This window comes from Impatiens glandulifera, chromosome 6, assembly GCF_907164915.1.
Source record: "Impatiens glandulifera chromosome 6, dImpGla2.1, whole genome shotgun sequence".
Lineage (NCBI taxonomy): Eukaryota > Viridiplantae > Streptophyta > Magnoliopsida > Ericales > Balsaminaceae > Impatiens > Impatiens glandulifera.
In genome coordinates, this window is record NC_061867.1 from 40,455,347 (window position 1) to 40,472,089 (window position 16,743).

The following is a 16,743-nucleotide window of genomic DNA, read 5'->3' on the forward strand; positions in this document are numbered from 1 at the left end:
TGGCGATGTGGGAATCCAAAAATCTCAATAAGATGAAACTACATGAACTTTTCGCCGATCTGAAAACCAATGAGTTTGAGATAAACTCAAAGAATGAAGAGGAGCCATCCACGTCTTCCATCACAAAAGCGTTGATGACTGCTGAAGAGCCACATGTCAGGACTGCTGCGAAGTCTGCTGAGCAAATCAGCAACGATACAATGTCACTCTTTGTCAAGAGGTTTGTCACATTAATAAAGAAGACTCATTCTAACTCTAACTCTAATTCTAATTCTAATAGATATAATAATAAGTATGAATAAAAAGCTAACTTGAAATGATTTAATTGTGATAAACTAGATCATTTCAAGGCCGACTGTAGAAAGCCAAAGAGGGACGACAAGAAGTCATCTAATAGAAGAAACAGAAAGCTCTAGTGGCCGAGGAAAGCAAGAGCAAGTGGGCTGAAAGTGATTCAGACGACAACTCATTAAGCAAGAGCAAAGATGAAAGCATCAAATGCTTCATGGCTGACTACGCTGAGGTATTTGATTTCTCTTTTGATGAATTCACAAGAGGTGATTTAACTACTACACTCAATGATATGGTCATTGAGTAAAAAAAACGGTCAGGCTCTTTTAATGAAATAAATTTACAAAACAAAACTGAAGTACAAGCTTTTCATCTCAAAATAATGAACATGAAGTTTTGAAAAATGAAACAACTGAGCTTTCATCTAAGAATCAGAAGCTCAATGAAACGATTTTAAACTCCTTCTAAAAATCAACGATTGAAATATGTGGTTAGTTCATGGACAAAGTCTAGAGACACCGTTAAACAACTGCTCAGTCAGCAGAGGCCTGCCGGACACAAATCTGGTTTAGGATTTGTTAATAGTAACTTAATTGATTCCAACAAAAAGTTGAACCCATTAAAAGGCAAGTTTAAGCCAATGAGCTTTGTCAAGGGTAACTTAACTGACATTGGAACTATCCAAGACTGTGATAACTTGACTTTAAAAGATGAGATTAAATATGTTCAGTCAACTGATTAAAGATCAAGCTGGTTGAAGCCCAAGGAAAGGGCAGCCAGCTGGCCCAACAAGAAAAAACTTGTAAAAAAGTCAAGAAGTTTTCATTAAGAAACCATCTCCCATAGTCAAGGGATCAACAACAGGTAGGAAGACGTCTGCCAAGTCTAAATCATATGATTTATTAACAACACAAAATGGGAGATCTATAAAAATAACTCAAATATGGATCCCCAAGGGACTAATTAACCATGGACCCAAATGAAGTTGGGTACCAAAGTTGTAAATATGCATATATGTAGGTAATTTAGGACTGTTTCCTAGAGGAATCTGTTTGGTATCTGGAAAGCGGTTGCTCCAGACACATGACATGCAACAGACGGCTACTTACTGATGTAACAAAGTACATAGGATCGAAGATCATATTTGGTGATAATAACAAAGATAAAACTGTGGGTAAGGGTAAGATTGTCCACGATAGTTTTACAATTAATAACATGTTGTTAGTTGAAAATATGTGCTATAACCTGATAAATATTAGTCAGGTGTGTGATAATTGCTACACTGTAGATTTTCAAACGCATATATGCATTTAGAAGAGAGGGAAATTGATTAAAAAAATATATATTTTGAGTTTGCGTTTGGATATCGGTTGGAGGAAAAAGGTGGTTTGTGTTTGAGTTTGGGTATCGGTTGGAGATGCTCTAACCCAAAAATCTATTTCTAAACTCAAAAGAATATTCATAGAATATTCCTTTCTTATATTAATTTTTTAACCTTATTAATATTATCTATATATTTATCAATTTTACATATTTAACTCCAATCTTTTCTCATTTATTTAATAAAATTAAGATAAAATTAATTAATTATATATCAATAATTCATAAACAACAAAATAATTCAATAATAGATTTAAATAAACAAACATATTATATAACAACAAACATTATTAATAAAAAAAACACTTGGTACACGAACACATAACATAAATAATGTATTAATTCTCGGAATTAGTGTACTATTCCCACATATTATCGATTAATGCATTACGAAGTTCAATATGTGCATCTTTATTTATTATTTTTCCGTATCGAGATATAAAATCTTGAAATTGAGTATTTTCATCTATCACCATCTCGACCTTTGGTGAATGCGTTTTCATTTCAATTTCGATATGAACAATTTTAACTATGGTATTATTTATGTTATACTTTTAATTATTGTACTATTTAGTATCTAACAAATAATTGATTTTTATGTATTTTCTATGTTTATTTTTACCGTTTAAAATTATAAATTTATAATTTATAAAATATAAGTTATAAAATATAAGTTATAAAATATAACGTAAAAATATAAAATAAATTAGATAAAATTTCAAGTATAATACAATTTAATGATTTAATTATATATTTAAAAAATATTATAATTTTTTATTCTTCAAAGTAAAAAATAAGTTGAAGGATCAATTTACATATAAAGAAATCAAAAATTATTGAAAACAAAATATATATATATATATATATATATATAATTTAAGGGCCAATTTTTAAAAATGGCCAATGGTGAAATGAATAGTATATATGCATATATGTGTTTGACCGAGGAGAGAGAACATAAACGCATTATGCGTTTTGTTTTGCCAACGATCGAAAGAAAAAAGTGAATGCAAAACTCATTATACGTGTCTGTTAGAGATGAGCTCAAATTTGTTCCAAATTTGGTACTAACTCTACACCACTTTCACTCAAATTAATTATTTTATAGAATAGGTCAAAATTAATTAAGAGAGAATGAAAAGTCAAAATATATTGTAAAAGTGGTGCAGAATGAATGAAGCATCATATCTGGCATAACAGATTTCATGTGGTTGGAGATGCCCTAAGAAGGGAGCGTGAGGAGGACGAGGTCGATGATGAGGTAGAGGGTCGTTGATTAGGTGGAATGCAACGTGTTTGATTTTTTTAATTAAAATTATTTTGTTTGAGTAACCCTATCTAACATAAATTAAACCCTAATTAAATTTAACTTGAATCAAATTATCTTATCCAAATATCATAGTTTAGTTTGAAGTTGTGTCAACAATGTATGTTCACCCTAGGATGAACTGTAAAGTCACATTAAATAGCATCACATAATTAACTGTGCTGACATCAGATTTTTGGTCAAAAGTAACTTTTTATTTCAGAATTACGAAGAAAAGTTAATAAAGTTAAACATTAAGTTAAGTCAAATATATATATTGTAGGGCATCTATCCTAATCTACCCTATCACTAACTTGATTGTGAGAGGGGTAATTAAAAAATAGTCATTGATAATTCATTTGTATCACAGTTAAAAGAAATTTTCAAAATAATAATGTCACAAGATAAACAAAACATAAAGTACTTTTAAGTTCTACCATAGTAAGTCATACTAATATCAAAAAAACCTCAAAAAAAAAATGTTTCTAAGTTATATTGTTTTACTAACTAATTATTTATTTTTTTACATTTTAAACAAAAAAAAAACTGCTTTATTAATGAAAAATATGCTAAAAATAAAGAGGCAAAAGAAACATGTCAAAAACTTAACTTGCATGATAATATTGTAAAACTCCAGTCAAATAAAAAATAAATTTAACAAACAACAAATATAGAATGTCTGCTAAAAGAAAGACCCATAGAATTGTTTCGAGAAGACCATGTAAAACTACATGTTTCTCCACAATGTTTTTTTATTTCACCACTTCAAAAGTGGTTGTCCATTCCATTTTTTCACCACATCCAGGATAACATCCAGGAGTCATCTTCATCACTGTAGATTATTTCTGTTTCATTATTTTCTCCAACATTGCCTGCTTCTGGTTCATTAGCCGTAGGCATTTCCCCATTAACCAAAGGCGTCGAGACATTGTCTTCCTTTGAACCTAGCATAAATAAGATAAAGGGAAAAATATATTAAGCTAGTCACTTTATCTTTAAAATGGATAAACAAAATTAACTATAATGTAATCAAGGTTTACCTAAGGTTACACAGGCTTGAACATTGAGGGTGGGAGATGCATTAAGATCGAGCTCTAATGGAGCAGCAACCACCTGAGGAACCGTCTCTAACATTCTTCTCTGTTCTTCTGGTGATTTAAGAAGTTCTCTCCTATCTAGGACTACAAACAATGTAACCACTTAGAAGGTTAAGAATAACAATGATATCAAATAAAAATGTGCAAAGCATGAGAAATTGTCAGCTCTTATGTTTGAAAATGACATTCCTATTTTAATTTAGATTATATTTCATGAAAAACAAGGGAAAACTATGAGAAATATTAGTGATCTAATAAAGGATATTTTTCCCTCCACCCTTTCTCATTATAAACATCAATAAGATTGCCCACAGATATTAATTCTCTTTCAATTGCCTGCAAAATCCAATTCAAATGGAAACATTCATTAGCTAAGTATATATATCAGATTCTCCTTCACCAAGCAAAAAGATTAAAAAGAAAAAACATACATGATTTGTGATCTCTACATGCAAAGATCTGGCCTTCATATCAAGGTCCACCTATTACAGTACAGAGTAATACACAGTATTGAATTAAAAAATTTAAAAGTCAATGCAGTATAATATAAATGAGAGTCATTTAAATTTAATGACAAAAACAATACAAAAACACGAGTGCTCAAAGTGTCACCAAACATACCCGAATCACAACTGAATTAACCATTTGGGAAACAACAATTAAAACATAAGTCAATATGCTCACCAACAAACAAACATAAAAAACTAGCGTTAATGAGCTCGGAGTTCCTCAAGAAGATCAAACACATATTTTTTTTTATACAATTGAAAATATTTTGATGTATAAATCGCCTAGGTAGGAAGTCAGAATCTTAAAAAAAATGGTATTTCAATAGGCGTTGGGAGAGACAAATCACAATATAATATATGCAAAAAGTTATACAAACACATGAGAGCACTTACTACAGTGGGCCTAGGGATTGAACCATCCTCCACTCTGTTCCTCAAGTCATCCACTTCATCCTGCAAAACTCAAAATCATTATAAAGTTAAAAATACTAAGAAAAAACCATTTAATTATGTCTCCATATCAGAGTCTTCCCACAACAAGATACCATAGAGAGTAGTCTGGTTGTACTCTATTCTCAAACAAACACAAAATTCTAACAGTAAAATATATAAACATGAACAGAACATGATGTTATGATGGTTGATAAGCAATCGAGGAGTATTATTTCTCCTTAGTGTCGGTGAGAAAAAAAATGGGGATTAGAGCGACATCATTGTGGAATAAAGATGGATCAAAGAGGATTATGTTGATTATTTATGAATAGTAGTGTAAAAAAACAGAAAAACTATGCAAATGAATGTATTGAAGACAAAAATGAAAATTAAATCAAACTCTAATTGAATATAACAGTTTTACCTAGAAAATAATAAAATTGTTTAGCAAAACTTTTCATTAATAAGTTCAAGTTTTTTAATTTTCTTTAGTTACTTGCAGGTCTAGGAAATTGTTGTGTGTAATTTACCTTGTTGAATATACCATCGAATAACTTCTCTACATCTAAGTCGATGTTTACTCTCCCAGTTGAGGCTTGCAGGTTAACCTTCATCTTATCATCCTGCATAATCCGATTCACACCTAACCAAGTATGGAGAAAATTAATCGTAGTTCCAAAATAAAACTAGTGCATCCAATGAAAACATCAAGAATAGATGAAACATATAAAATTGATATAATTTATTAATATGGATGCATGATATGTGCAAATACAAACCTGTTATTAGCACGAGTTGAAAACGGTTTTTCTGCGAGTAATCCATTGGGTCTGATCTGATTTTCACAAAGCAGCCTATTACTTTGGCATCAAAAGCCTCAGACTCGTTGTTATCCAACATTTTTTTCACTAGACTCTTCATGAGAAAGACAAGCTTGATGTTTTCCTCAACAATTGATGCAAAACAACTTTTTGGACCCTCCTCCTGCACTTCCTCTGTTTCTGCAGCTTCCTTAATTGTGCTTAACGTTCTCTTCTTTTTTGTTGACGCAGTCACACCATCATCATCCTCATCCGATAAAAATGACCAGAATTCATCGTCGAGTACTTCAATGTTTTCAGCAAAATGGAGTTCTAGGAGGTCATATATTTTGTTTTTGTTCAATGTTTTCTTCTGAAATAGTGATTGTAATCTCGCATCACACAAAACCTTCTTCTTCTTTTCCATACTACATAAGTTGTTATCACTGATGTATCGACTGACAATAGAAGACACCTCATACTGTGATAATTTATCGATTGTCTGTTTACCAATAGATGTAAGAAATTCGATGAGAGCTTCTGATCCCCAGTCAATAAATTTTCTTTTCGGTTTGGCGGCTTTGTTTTTGCTTCCAGACGCTTCATCTTTGGATTTCTTCATTACTTGTGGGGACTTTATTTCTTTTTCTTCATCTTCACTATAGAAGCTTGACATTGTATCGCTTTCTGAACTCTCAACCAAAACTGAGTCAGAACTAATACTTTTGTTCCAATTTTTAAAAGCAGTATTTGCAGATTGAAGATCTTCCGATGTCAAATTCTCCTCCTTCTTAATTATAACCCAATATTCCAAGAATAGACACTCAAATGTTTCTCGATTACTAAAGTCCAAAGAATTCTGCATAACAAGGACAAAACAAAATTGAAGGACGTGTTCATAGAAAGGACAGTTCATAAAGTTAGAAAGCACATTGGTTGCAATTGCTAAGATGTTTAATAGGATGGTCTAACTGAATTCATATAACTGGATTCTTTCATACCTGAAACTCGAGAGCATGGTCTATTAACCCCGAATATTTAAATTTCAACTATCAGTAATTGGTTTTCTTTTTAGTTTAGGAAGCGAGCTCGACCCCCCCAATCATAATTTATAATGGGGAAGAGAACGCAAAGTCCAAACCTTTAACCAAGTTTTAACTTTTATTGAGTACTAGCAAAACACTTGCTAATAGATTTAAAGCTCTAATCCAGAATCTCATCTCACATCATCAAATGAATTTTGTTTATGGAAAAATTATTGATGCATCTATCATCGCTAAAGAACTAGTCGATTCAATTGATAGAAGAAAGAATGAAATAGAGTTAGATATCCTAAAAATGGATGGGTTTTGAGGAGAAATGAAGGAAGTGGTCAAAACCTGTATCATTGAACCAATGTTTTATATTATAATCAACTGTGAAGTTACCAGATTCTTCAAAAGCTCAAAATGGCTAAGACAAGGGTTATCCTCTCTACTTTTCACAGTTTTCATGGAAGAACGGTTGAAGATCTTTAAGAAAGAAGTTAGTTTGTGCCTGTTTGTGGGAATCAATGCAGGGATTCTGAGGCGAACTTATTTTTCACTTGTTAGTTTAATAAAGAGCAATACATGAAGACATAGGAAACATAAACTAGTTAGAAAATTCATATAAGATATAAGTCTGTCTTCATGTATTGCTCTCTATCTTAAGAAATTTCTTGAAAATCCTAAGGTTAACAGACATAATTCACATTCATAGCTTCACTTGAAACATAAATCATTATTCTTCACCAAAAACAGACAGTCAAGCAAAAAGAAGAAACAAAGCACACTACTAAAACATAATTAGAGTATAAAGAAAATTCAAGCATACCCCATCAGAGTCTACAGTTTCGCCTGCTTCCCCAAGTAGTGCAAGCTTCACACAATTATGACAGAACCCTTTGGTGTCTTTAATACATGCAAAATCAACGCTATCTGCACACTGCTGACACACGCCTTTTGGACAGCAAAAGCAGTGATATTTCGCAGTCTTATTGCAATTAAAACAATAATGACATCCTGTAATAGACAAAAAAAAATTATATAGCATGACATTTGTATAACTATTGACGTTTATCTCAACATGCAAGCAATGATGCTGACAATTTCTTTTTGTTATATGTGTATGTGTAAATCTATTAATGCATGCTGACTCATTTCCTACTCATCCTATTAAAATAAAATAATAAAACTAAAGTTATTTCAGGTTTTTAAAACTAACATTCATGTCTAATTATGTTTCAGTACTTGTAAAACATTAAGAATAGAAATATAACAATAAAATTAATTTTTTCTACTAAAACCTCTGAAATATAAATTTAGAAGAATCAAAGATAATTTCAATTGATACCAGTAAAGGTTCAAATCATTCATGTCTCTAACTTATCACTTGTGAGGGAAGTATATTTCAGAATGATAACTTTCAATCATTTACAAAAATGGATGTATAAAAATGTGGAATTTCCACAACAATCAAAATAGACACTAACTTTGGCAAATCCTAAGTTGATTACATGACTTTTATTCATAAAAATGAAGGATTTTATTTAAAATGGAAAAAATAAGAAGGAAAAAGTGTAAGATTCGATTACTTACCACAAGCCCAATTAGATTTACTACGCAAAAAAGAGTCAACCTTCTCCACACACTCGGGATGATAAGCTTTTAAACACTGCCTACAACCAAAAACCAAATTATAATCATGTTTTGCCCAAACTTCCAAACAAGCAGAAAAAGTCTTGTTCAATCAATGTATGAAAACATTGAATGATACTAATTTTTTTTGTTACCTAACAAATGCCAAAATATGCATTCAATTGAATACCAAACAACTCTATATCATGTTACAAAGATACCAAAAAGCCAAATACTTCATATATGACATAATTGATGTTCCTTTTGCTTTTACTCACACTGTCCCAGATCAAACAAATTGAAATCTAAGTCTAATTTCATCTAAGATTTACTTGTAGAATTCTGAAATTTCCCTTCTTATCCCCACAAATCATTGCAGTTGTGTTTTCAAAACATTACAAAGTTGTAAAATGTGGCTAGATGTTACATGCAACACATCTACATGTCCCCTTTGACTATAGAAGAACAAATCTTAAAAAAAGAAGACAAAATAATCAATTTTTGTTCTGGATTGAATAGACCCAAAGAAATTGAGGCATGGCTAAGCTTAATACTTACATGTAGTCACAAACCCGTAAAGACCCACCATCTTTGCAAACAAAGCACCAATCCTCTGCAATTTCTTCCTTTCTAATCTCCTGTTTCTTCCTCTTAGCCCTTGTATTCCACTTCATCTTAAAAAAAAGATCCTTCAATCAAAAAACAAGAACAAAAATTATCAACCCGCAAAGAACTTCCCTGTAAATGAACGTTCCAACTTCGTCTCCGGTAAGAGAAACAACGGGAATTCTCTCTTTAAAGTTATGAAATGAAAGATTTCAATAAAGTTGAACAGTATTAATCACATAAAACAAATAGGAATGCGACAGATTCTGCAGAAAAGAAAAGAAAAGTTATGCTTTCAATGTATGATTTCAAAGTGGGAAACAATGGTGTAGAGATAGAGAGCATACACGTGTTGAAAGAACTATCGAAGTGAGAAATTATCATCTATCATAATTATTCAAAGCTTCAAGCACAGAAAAATGACAGCAAAATGAAAATAAGAAGTTCAATACAATTAATCAATTTTAGTAGTATAGACAATACATTTAGATGTTATACTAAAATTCAAATTTGAACTTTGAAAAAAATAGAAATAATCTTGTTTTTCTTAGAATATGTGAAATAATAATAGATATAATCGATAGAAATGTAGTGTTTATTTAAGAGTATTAATCATTTCTTTCTAATTGATAATGTTTGGATATTTACTTTCTTATCTATAATATTTGAATTTATTATAGATAAAATATTAATATTATTTAGTAAATAAAACTAGTATTAATATTTTTATTTTATTTTTTTATTATATTTTACTTAATTAAAAATATAAAATATTTTTATTTTTATATCATAATTATTTAAAGTATATAAAATATTTAAGTTGAATAATTTAATTTTTTTTAATTATAAATAAAAAATTATCTATAAACATAAATAATATAAGATAATATCTTTAAAATATTGTATATAAATAATTAATATTATATATAAATAATTTATCAAATAAAATATAATATTTTACTTAAAAACATATATTTTGAGAAGATATAATTTTTTTAATAATATTTTTTATTAAATTTTTTTCATACTTAACTTTTTTTAAATATTTTTTAAATGTATTGTTTATATAAAATTGTTATTTTTTATTTTAAGTTTTTATATTTTAATTAAATTATTATAATTTTATTATTAATATATAATATTTAAAATTGATTATATAAAAATGATTATATTATTATTAGTTATTGTAATTATTATTAAAATTTATTTTATTAATTATATTTTATTTTAAATAATTTCCTAATATTATTTAAATAATTAAAATAACTTTTTTTTAATATTTTTAAATGTATTGTTTATATAAAATTGTTATTTTATATTTTAAGTTTTTATATTTTAATTAAATTATTATAATTTTTTTATTAATATATAATATTTAAAATTGATTATATAAAAATTATATTATTATTAGTTATTGTAATTATTATTAAAATTTATTTTATTAATTATATTTTATTTTAAATAATTTCCTAATATTATTTAAATAATTAAAATAATTTCTTTAAATAATTAATTCATTTTTTATATATTATATTAATTATAAGAGAACGTCAAATATAATTATAAAAGAAAAATATACATAATATTATAATTATGAGAGAATAAATGTGAGAAAGATGTTGAATTATTGTGTCTGCTTATAATAAACTCTACAATCGTTAATTATAGTTTATTGAATTTGTATTTAGGTTTGGGTGTGACCATAACTAAGAGATGTTTAAGTTTTATTTTTAGGATGTGTATCCTATAAATATGTTATTATTTAAAGTTTATATTGATAAATACATAATTCTAAAGAGATAAAATGTGAGACAAAAACTCTAATTAAAGTTTATTGGGTTTGTATTTGAGTTTGGCTTAAGCCTGACCAAGTTGTTTAAGTTTTATTAGTTTACCCTATAAATATCTTATTATAAGGGTTTACATTAATGAAAATAGAATTTTAGAGAAATAAAGTGTGGAACAAAAACTCTATATTTCTTCTTAATATTGAATCTTTATGTTCCTTTGAGTGAAAAACTAGAGAAGATGGATGAAGCTGAATGAAAAATCCTTGATAAACAGGTTTTGGAAGTTGTTAGATTGACGCTAGCCAAAACTTTTGCTCACAACGTAGCAAAGGAGAAGACCACAATGGGTCTGATGAAAGCTCTCTCTAATATATATGAGAAACCATCTGCTAACAACAAGGTACATTTAATGAAAATACTCTTCAATTAAAGAATGGTTGATGGTACTTTTGTCACTACTCATTTGAACGAATTTAATATAATTGTGAATCAACTGCTATCTATTGAGATATATTTTGGGGATGAAGTTAGTGTTTTGATTTTGTTAGCATCTCTACCAAATAGCTGAGAACCTCAACAATTAGTAACTCTATTGGAAATTCTAAATTGAAATTTATTGAAGTTAAAGATCATATTCATGCTGGAGGGTTCGTAAAATTGATTATGGTAAAATGTTCAAAGGTTCTATTCTAAATATTGAAAATAGGGACAGAGGTAATGATAAAAATTTCAACCGGGGTAAGAGAAGATCTATGTTAGTCCAAGTCTGAGTGGACATTTGATTGCTGAAATTGTGGTAAGTAGGGTCACTTAAAGAGGAACTGTAAAGCACCAAAGAGAGACAATGATGATAAAAACGATGGATCCAACGCAATTACAGAAATTGTCATTAATGTGTTGTTTCTGTCTCTTGATATTCTGATAGATTAATAGGTTGTGGACTTATGAGCGTCTTTCTACATCACTGCCCACAAAGAATTACTAGAGAATTATGTAGCTGGAAATTGTGGTAAAGTTTTTCTCGCAGATGGTGAGCCACTGGATATTGTTAAGATGGAAAATGATTATGTTTGGAAGATTAATAAGGTGAGACACATTTCAGGTTTAATGCGCAATTTTATTTTTGTTACACAACTTGATGAAGAATGACACAATTTAAATTGTGGAAATGGTGCGTGGAAGTTGACTAAGGAGCAATAATTGTTGCTCGAGGTCACAAAATTAGAATGTTATACACGACTTCAACTTGTAGATAAACAGTTGTTGATATAGTTGATGACTCGAAGAACAGTGAGACGTGACATTGCAGGTTGGGCCATATGAGCAAAAAATGGATGAAAATTCTTTTAAAGAATAGACAGATTTCAAAACTGAAGTCTGTTAAACATCAATTATGTTAAAACTGCATTCTTGGAAAACAAAAAATGGGTGAGTTTTTTAAAAATTGGGAATGAGCTCAAGAAAGAAATGATTGAGTTAGTATACACTAATGTGTGGGGACCTACACATGTTTCTTCAATTGGTGGATCATACTATTAAGTGACTTTTATATATTATTTGACAAGAAAAATATGGGTTTACTTTACGAAAAACAAATCTTATGTATTTGTGGTTTTTAAAAAGTGGAAGGTTTTGGTTTTAAATGAAACAAATCAGAAAGTTAAATGCTCGAGATCCGACAACGAAAGCGAGTACATCAGTTCAAATTTCAGAGAATATTGTGATGTAAATGAATCGAACATTGAACGAGCGTGCTAGAAGCATGAGATTGAATGATGTGCTGCTTAAATCTTTATGGGCAGAAGCTATCAACAATGTTGCCTACTTGATAAATAGAGGACCATTTGTTCCTCTTGAATTTAGAATTCTTGAATAAGTCTGGAGCAATAAAAAAGTAACATTTTTATTTGAAAGTGTTTGGTTGTTTATCATATGTTCATATTAATGAATGTGATATGAGCAAGCTTGATCCAAAGTCTAATAAATATTTTTTCATTGGTTATGGTGATATCAAGTTTGGTTATCGTTTCTGGGATGATCAAAATCAAAAGAACATTCATAGTAGAAACGTTATCTTCAATAAACATGTTCTCTACAAAGATTGTGTTGGGAAGACATCAAATAGTGATTCCAAACTGGAAAAGACTAGTACTGTCGATTTGAGAGATTTTTTTGTTGAATATATACTGATTGTCGAAGAAGACCAATGTGGTGTTGAAGATGAAATCGTTGAGAACGTGACCCTAGAGGCAAATCAGCAAACATCAGTTATATAGTTGAGAAAATTGTCAAGAAATCGAAAATAAGTTTATAGGTGGTCTCCATCTCTAAACTATATCTTGTTGACTAATATAGACGAAACTGAATGCTACGAGGAATCAATACAATATGATGAATCAGTTAAGTGGATGTTTGCAATGAAAGATGAGATGGACTCTATGACGTCAAATCAGACTTGGGAGCTCACTAAGATATCAAAGGGAAAGAAATCACTTCACAATAAATGGATATTCATGATTAAAGAAGAATATTATAAAATCATGAGGTATAAGACAAGGTTAGTTGTGAAAGGATTTCAACAGAAGGAAGGTATTGACTACAATGAGATTTTCTCTTTAGTAGTCAAATTGATGACAATCAGAACTATTTGGAGTTTGGTTTTGAAAAAAGACCTTCATCTTCAACAAATGGATGTCAAAACTACTTTTCTTCATGGTGATTTGGATGAAGAGATTTACATACGACAACCACAATACTTTGAAATCAAAAGAAAATATGAGCTTGTGTGTAAGATTCAAAAGAGTTTGTATGGTTTAAAACATACTTCAATGCAATGGTACAAAAAGTTCTATAGCTTCATAAAAAATAACAATTTTTTGAGATGTGAAGGTGATCATTGTTATTATATTAAAAGGTTTGATAAATCGTACATGCTCTTCTACGTTGATGACATGTTGATTGCTGGAGAAAACTTGTATTAGATTAACAAGCTAAAGAATGAGTTATCTGAAAAGTTTGCAATGAAGGATTTCATTATTACGAAACAAATTTTTGGAATAATAATTCTCAAGGATAAAGAAGTTCTCAAACTTCCACAAGAAGAATATGAGAATAAAGTTCTTAGAAGATTCAACGTGTACGATAAAACAATGATAAACAGTGAGGGTTTCTGATTTAGGTTATTTCGGATTTATTGTCTTTTATTTAAAAAATATTATTTTTGTAATTAATTAAATCTTATTTGTAGTGAAATTTTTAATTAAAATTAAGAATTATATAATATATGTTTATTTTATTTAATTAAATAATATATTAATTTTAAAAGAATATATGAAATATTTAAATTTGAAATTATATATATATATATATATATATATATATATATATAAAAGAGACTTTAAATTTAATTATTATTTAATAATTAATTAAAAAGTTCTATCACTTCATTTCAAAATAATATATTAATTATTTCATATAATAATTCTTAATTAAATTATAAATATTATATACGAAATAAGTAAAATATAAATATATATTAAATTCTCATATTATATATAATTTAATTATTAATTATTTAAAACATAAACAATAAAAGGGTCGATATAATTAGAGAAAATTAGTTTGATGTAGAGTTGCAAATGAGTCGAGTCGAGCCGAGCTCAAGCTTGCTGGAGCTCGAGCTCGACTCGATTAAGTATTTATTAGCTCGACTCGAACTCGAACGAGCTTATAATTTTGAGCTCGACTTCGACTCGACTATATTACCTACAAGCTTGGCTCGACTCGAAAGCTTGAACAAAAATTAAATTTTCAAGCTCAAACTCGAGCTCAAACTTGAGTTCAAATTCGAACCAAATTTATTTATAAAATTAAAATATCAAACTTTTATACATATTAAACATTTAAAACAGGATATTTCAAAATTAAAATATGAAACAATCATAACTATTCAAAATTCTAAAACATGATAATCCAAAACATTAAATCACCATTACTAATCAAAATTCTAAAACATAAAATTCAAAAATCAAAGAACAAAATTATATTATTTGTTTGAACATTCAATATATTCTTTTTTAACTCATGTTTTTCAATCATAGCACACGTACAATTACCTGCATTCAATAATATTACATGTTTAATTAAAAATAATTAAGATAAAAAATAAATGTTAAAACAAATAACTAAAATTTAACTTACTTTAAGAAGTAGATACTCACAACAAAATTTCTTGGTATGTCTTTTCTTTCTGAAAAAATAAAAACTCAATTAAATAGGTGATATTCAGTATGTAACATAAGGATTTAATAATGAAAACTTACTTTAGTCTTCTTTTTCATTCCATTTATATGTCGAAATTAATCACCACACAAAGTAGAGTATGCATTTTATTTGTAGATATAAGCTAATTAACAAATAATGTTTTCAGTTATAGATTATATGAAGAAGATTAGGTTAGATGAAAAGTCACGTAGATATGTTAGGAATTAGGGTTTTAATTTATGGATTGTGGGCCTTCATATGAGCTTTGAAAAGAAAAGGTGGAAAAAATATATTATTTGAATTTTGAGTTTTAATAATAAATAAATAAATAAAAAATATATTATATACTATGAGGCTCGAAAAAGCTCGACAAGGCATCAACAAACATTATATGAGCTCGACTTGAATATTAAACGAGCCAGCTCGAGCTCGGTCAAAGTCAAGCTCAAGCCAAGCTTTTACCGAACGGCTCACGAACAGCTTAACTCATTTGCAACCCTAGTTTGATGCATGATTTTTTATAGATTCACATTATGTTTTACACTTTTTTTTTGTTTTAAAATAATTATTAAATTTTGGTATGGAATTGATTAATGATTTATTAACTTAGAATTATATTAAATATCAAGTTTAATCATAATCTTAAAAGAGAACTAGGCCAAGAACATTATTTTTTTTTGGAAAAAAATGGGACAACGGATTAAGCATGTAGCCGCAAACACAACATTTAACCAGGCACAAAACTTGTCGCTTGACGGGTTCAAACCTAGGACCTTAGGGTGTGAATATTCACCGCTTGATGTTGTTAGGCTAGATGAGGGGATAAAAATTTGGCCACAAGGGGGTTAACCACATAACTCACAAACACACTAAACTATATAATCAAATTGGCAAGGGACTTCTTTACATGAACTCCAAAATGAAACCTGAGGAGTTAGGGACTAACCTAAATAGTGGAAGCTAGGCAGCGAAGGTGGTTGAGACGTCAAAGACGGGAGGTGGCTGAGACGTCGGATACGGGAGGTGGCTGAAACGTCGGCGACGGGAGATGTTTGAGATGTAGGCGGTGAAAGGAGGTGTCTGAGACGTCGGAGACGGGAGATGGCTGAGACGTAGGCGGTGACGGGAGATGGATAAGACGTAGGTGGTGACGACAGATGGTTGAGACATAAGCGACGACGGGAGGTGGCTGAGACGTCGACGACGACGAAAGTTTGTCGCAAAGAGAGCTGAAGGGAAGTTCTATGAGAAAATAGTGATGGTTTTGATTTAGTTTATTATGAGGTTATAATCAATATAATTTTTATAATTTATTAAATATTATTTACATTGAAATTTTTTATTAAAATTAAGAATTATATAATAAATGCTTATTTAATTAAATATAAAAGAATATATGAAGATTATAAATTTTAAATTCTAATATATGTATATATATTATAATATATATATATATATTATAATATGAGAAATGATAAAGAGCGAGAAATATATGACACAAATTTATAGGGAAATAACGTGGCATCTTGTAAATAGATTGAAAACTTAATAGGAGAGAGAGTTGTCAAATTTTCAATCAACTTACAAGATGTCACATTATTTCTCTATAAAT

General features: G+C 29.1%; 1 protein-coding gene across 1 annotated transcript; it reads right to left on the reverse strand.

Moving 5' to 3' along the window:
- Nucleotides 1-3,769: 3,769 nt before the first annotated feature.
- LOC124943600 (uncharacterized protein At5g08430-like) lies at nucleotides 3,770-6,687 on the reverse strand. Its single transcript, XM_047484086.1, has 7 exons — nucleotides 5,762-6,687; nucleotides 5,546-5,658; nucleotides 4,977-5,036; nucleotides 4,506-4,556; nucleotides 4,340-4,410; nucleotides 4,018-4,169; nucleotides 3,770-3,921 (listed from the first exon to the last, which is right to left on the reverse strand). Exons 1-7 carry the CDS (start codon nucleotides 6,678-6,680, stop codon nucleotides 3,770-3,772), a joined length of 1,518 nt encoding a protein of 505 aa, XP_047340042.1. The 5' UTR covers nucleotides 6,681-6,687.
- Between the last annotated feature and the right edge of the window lie 10,056 nt (nucleotides 6,688-16,743).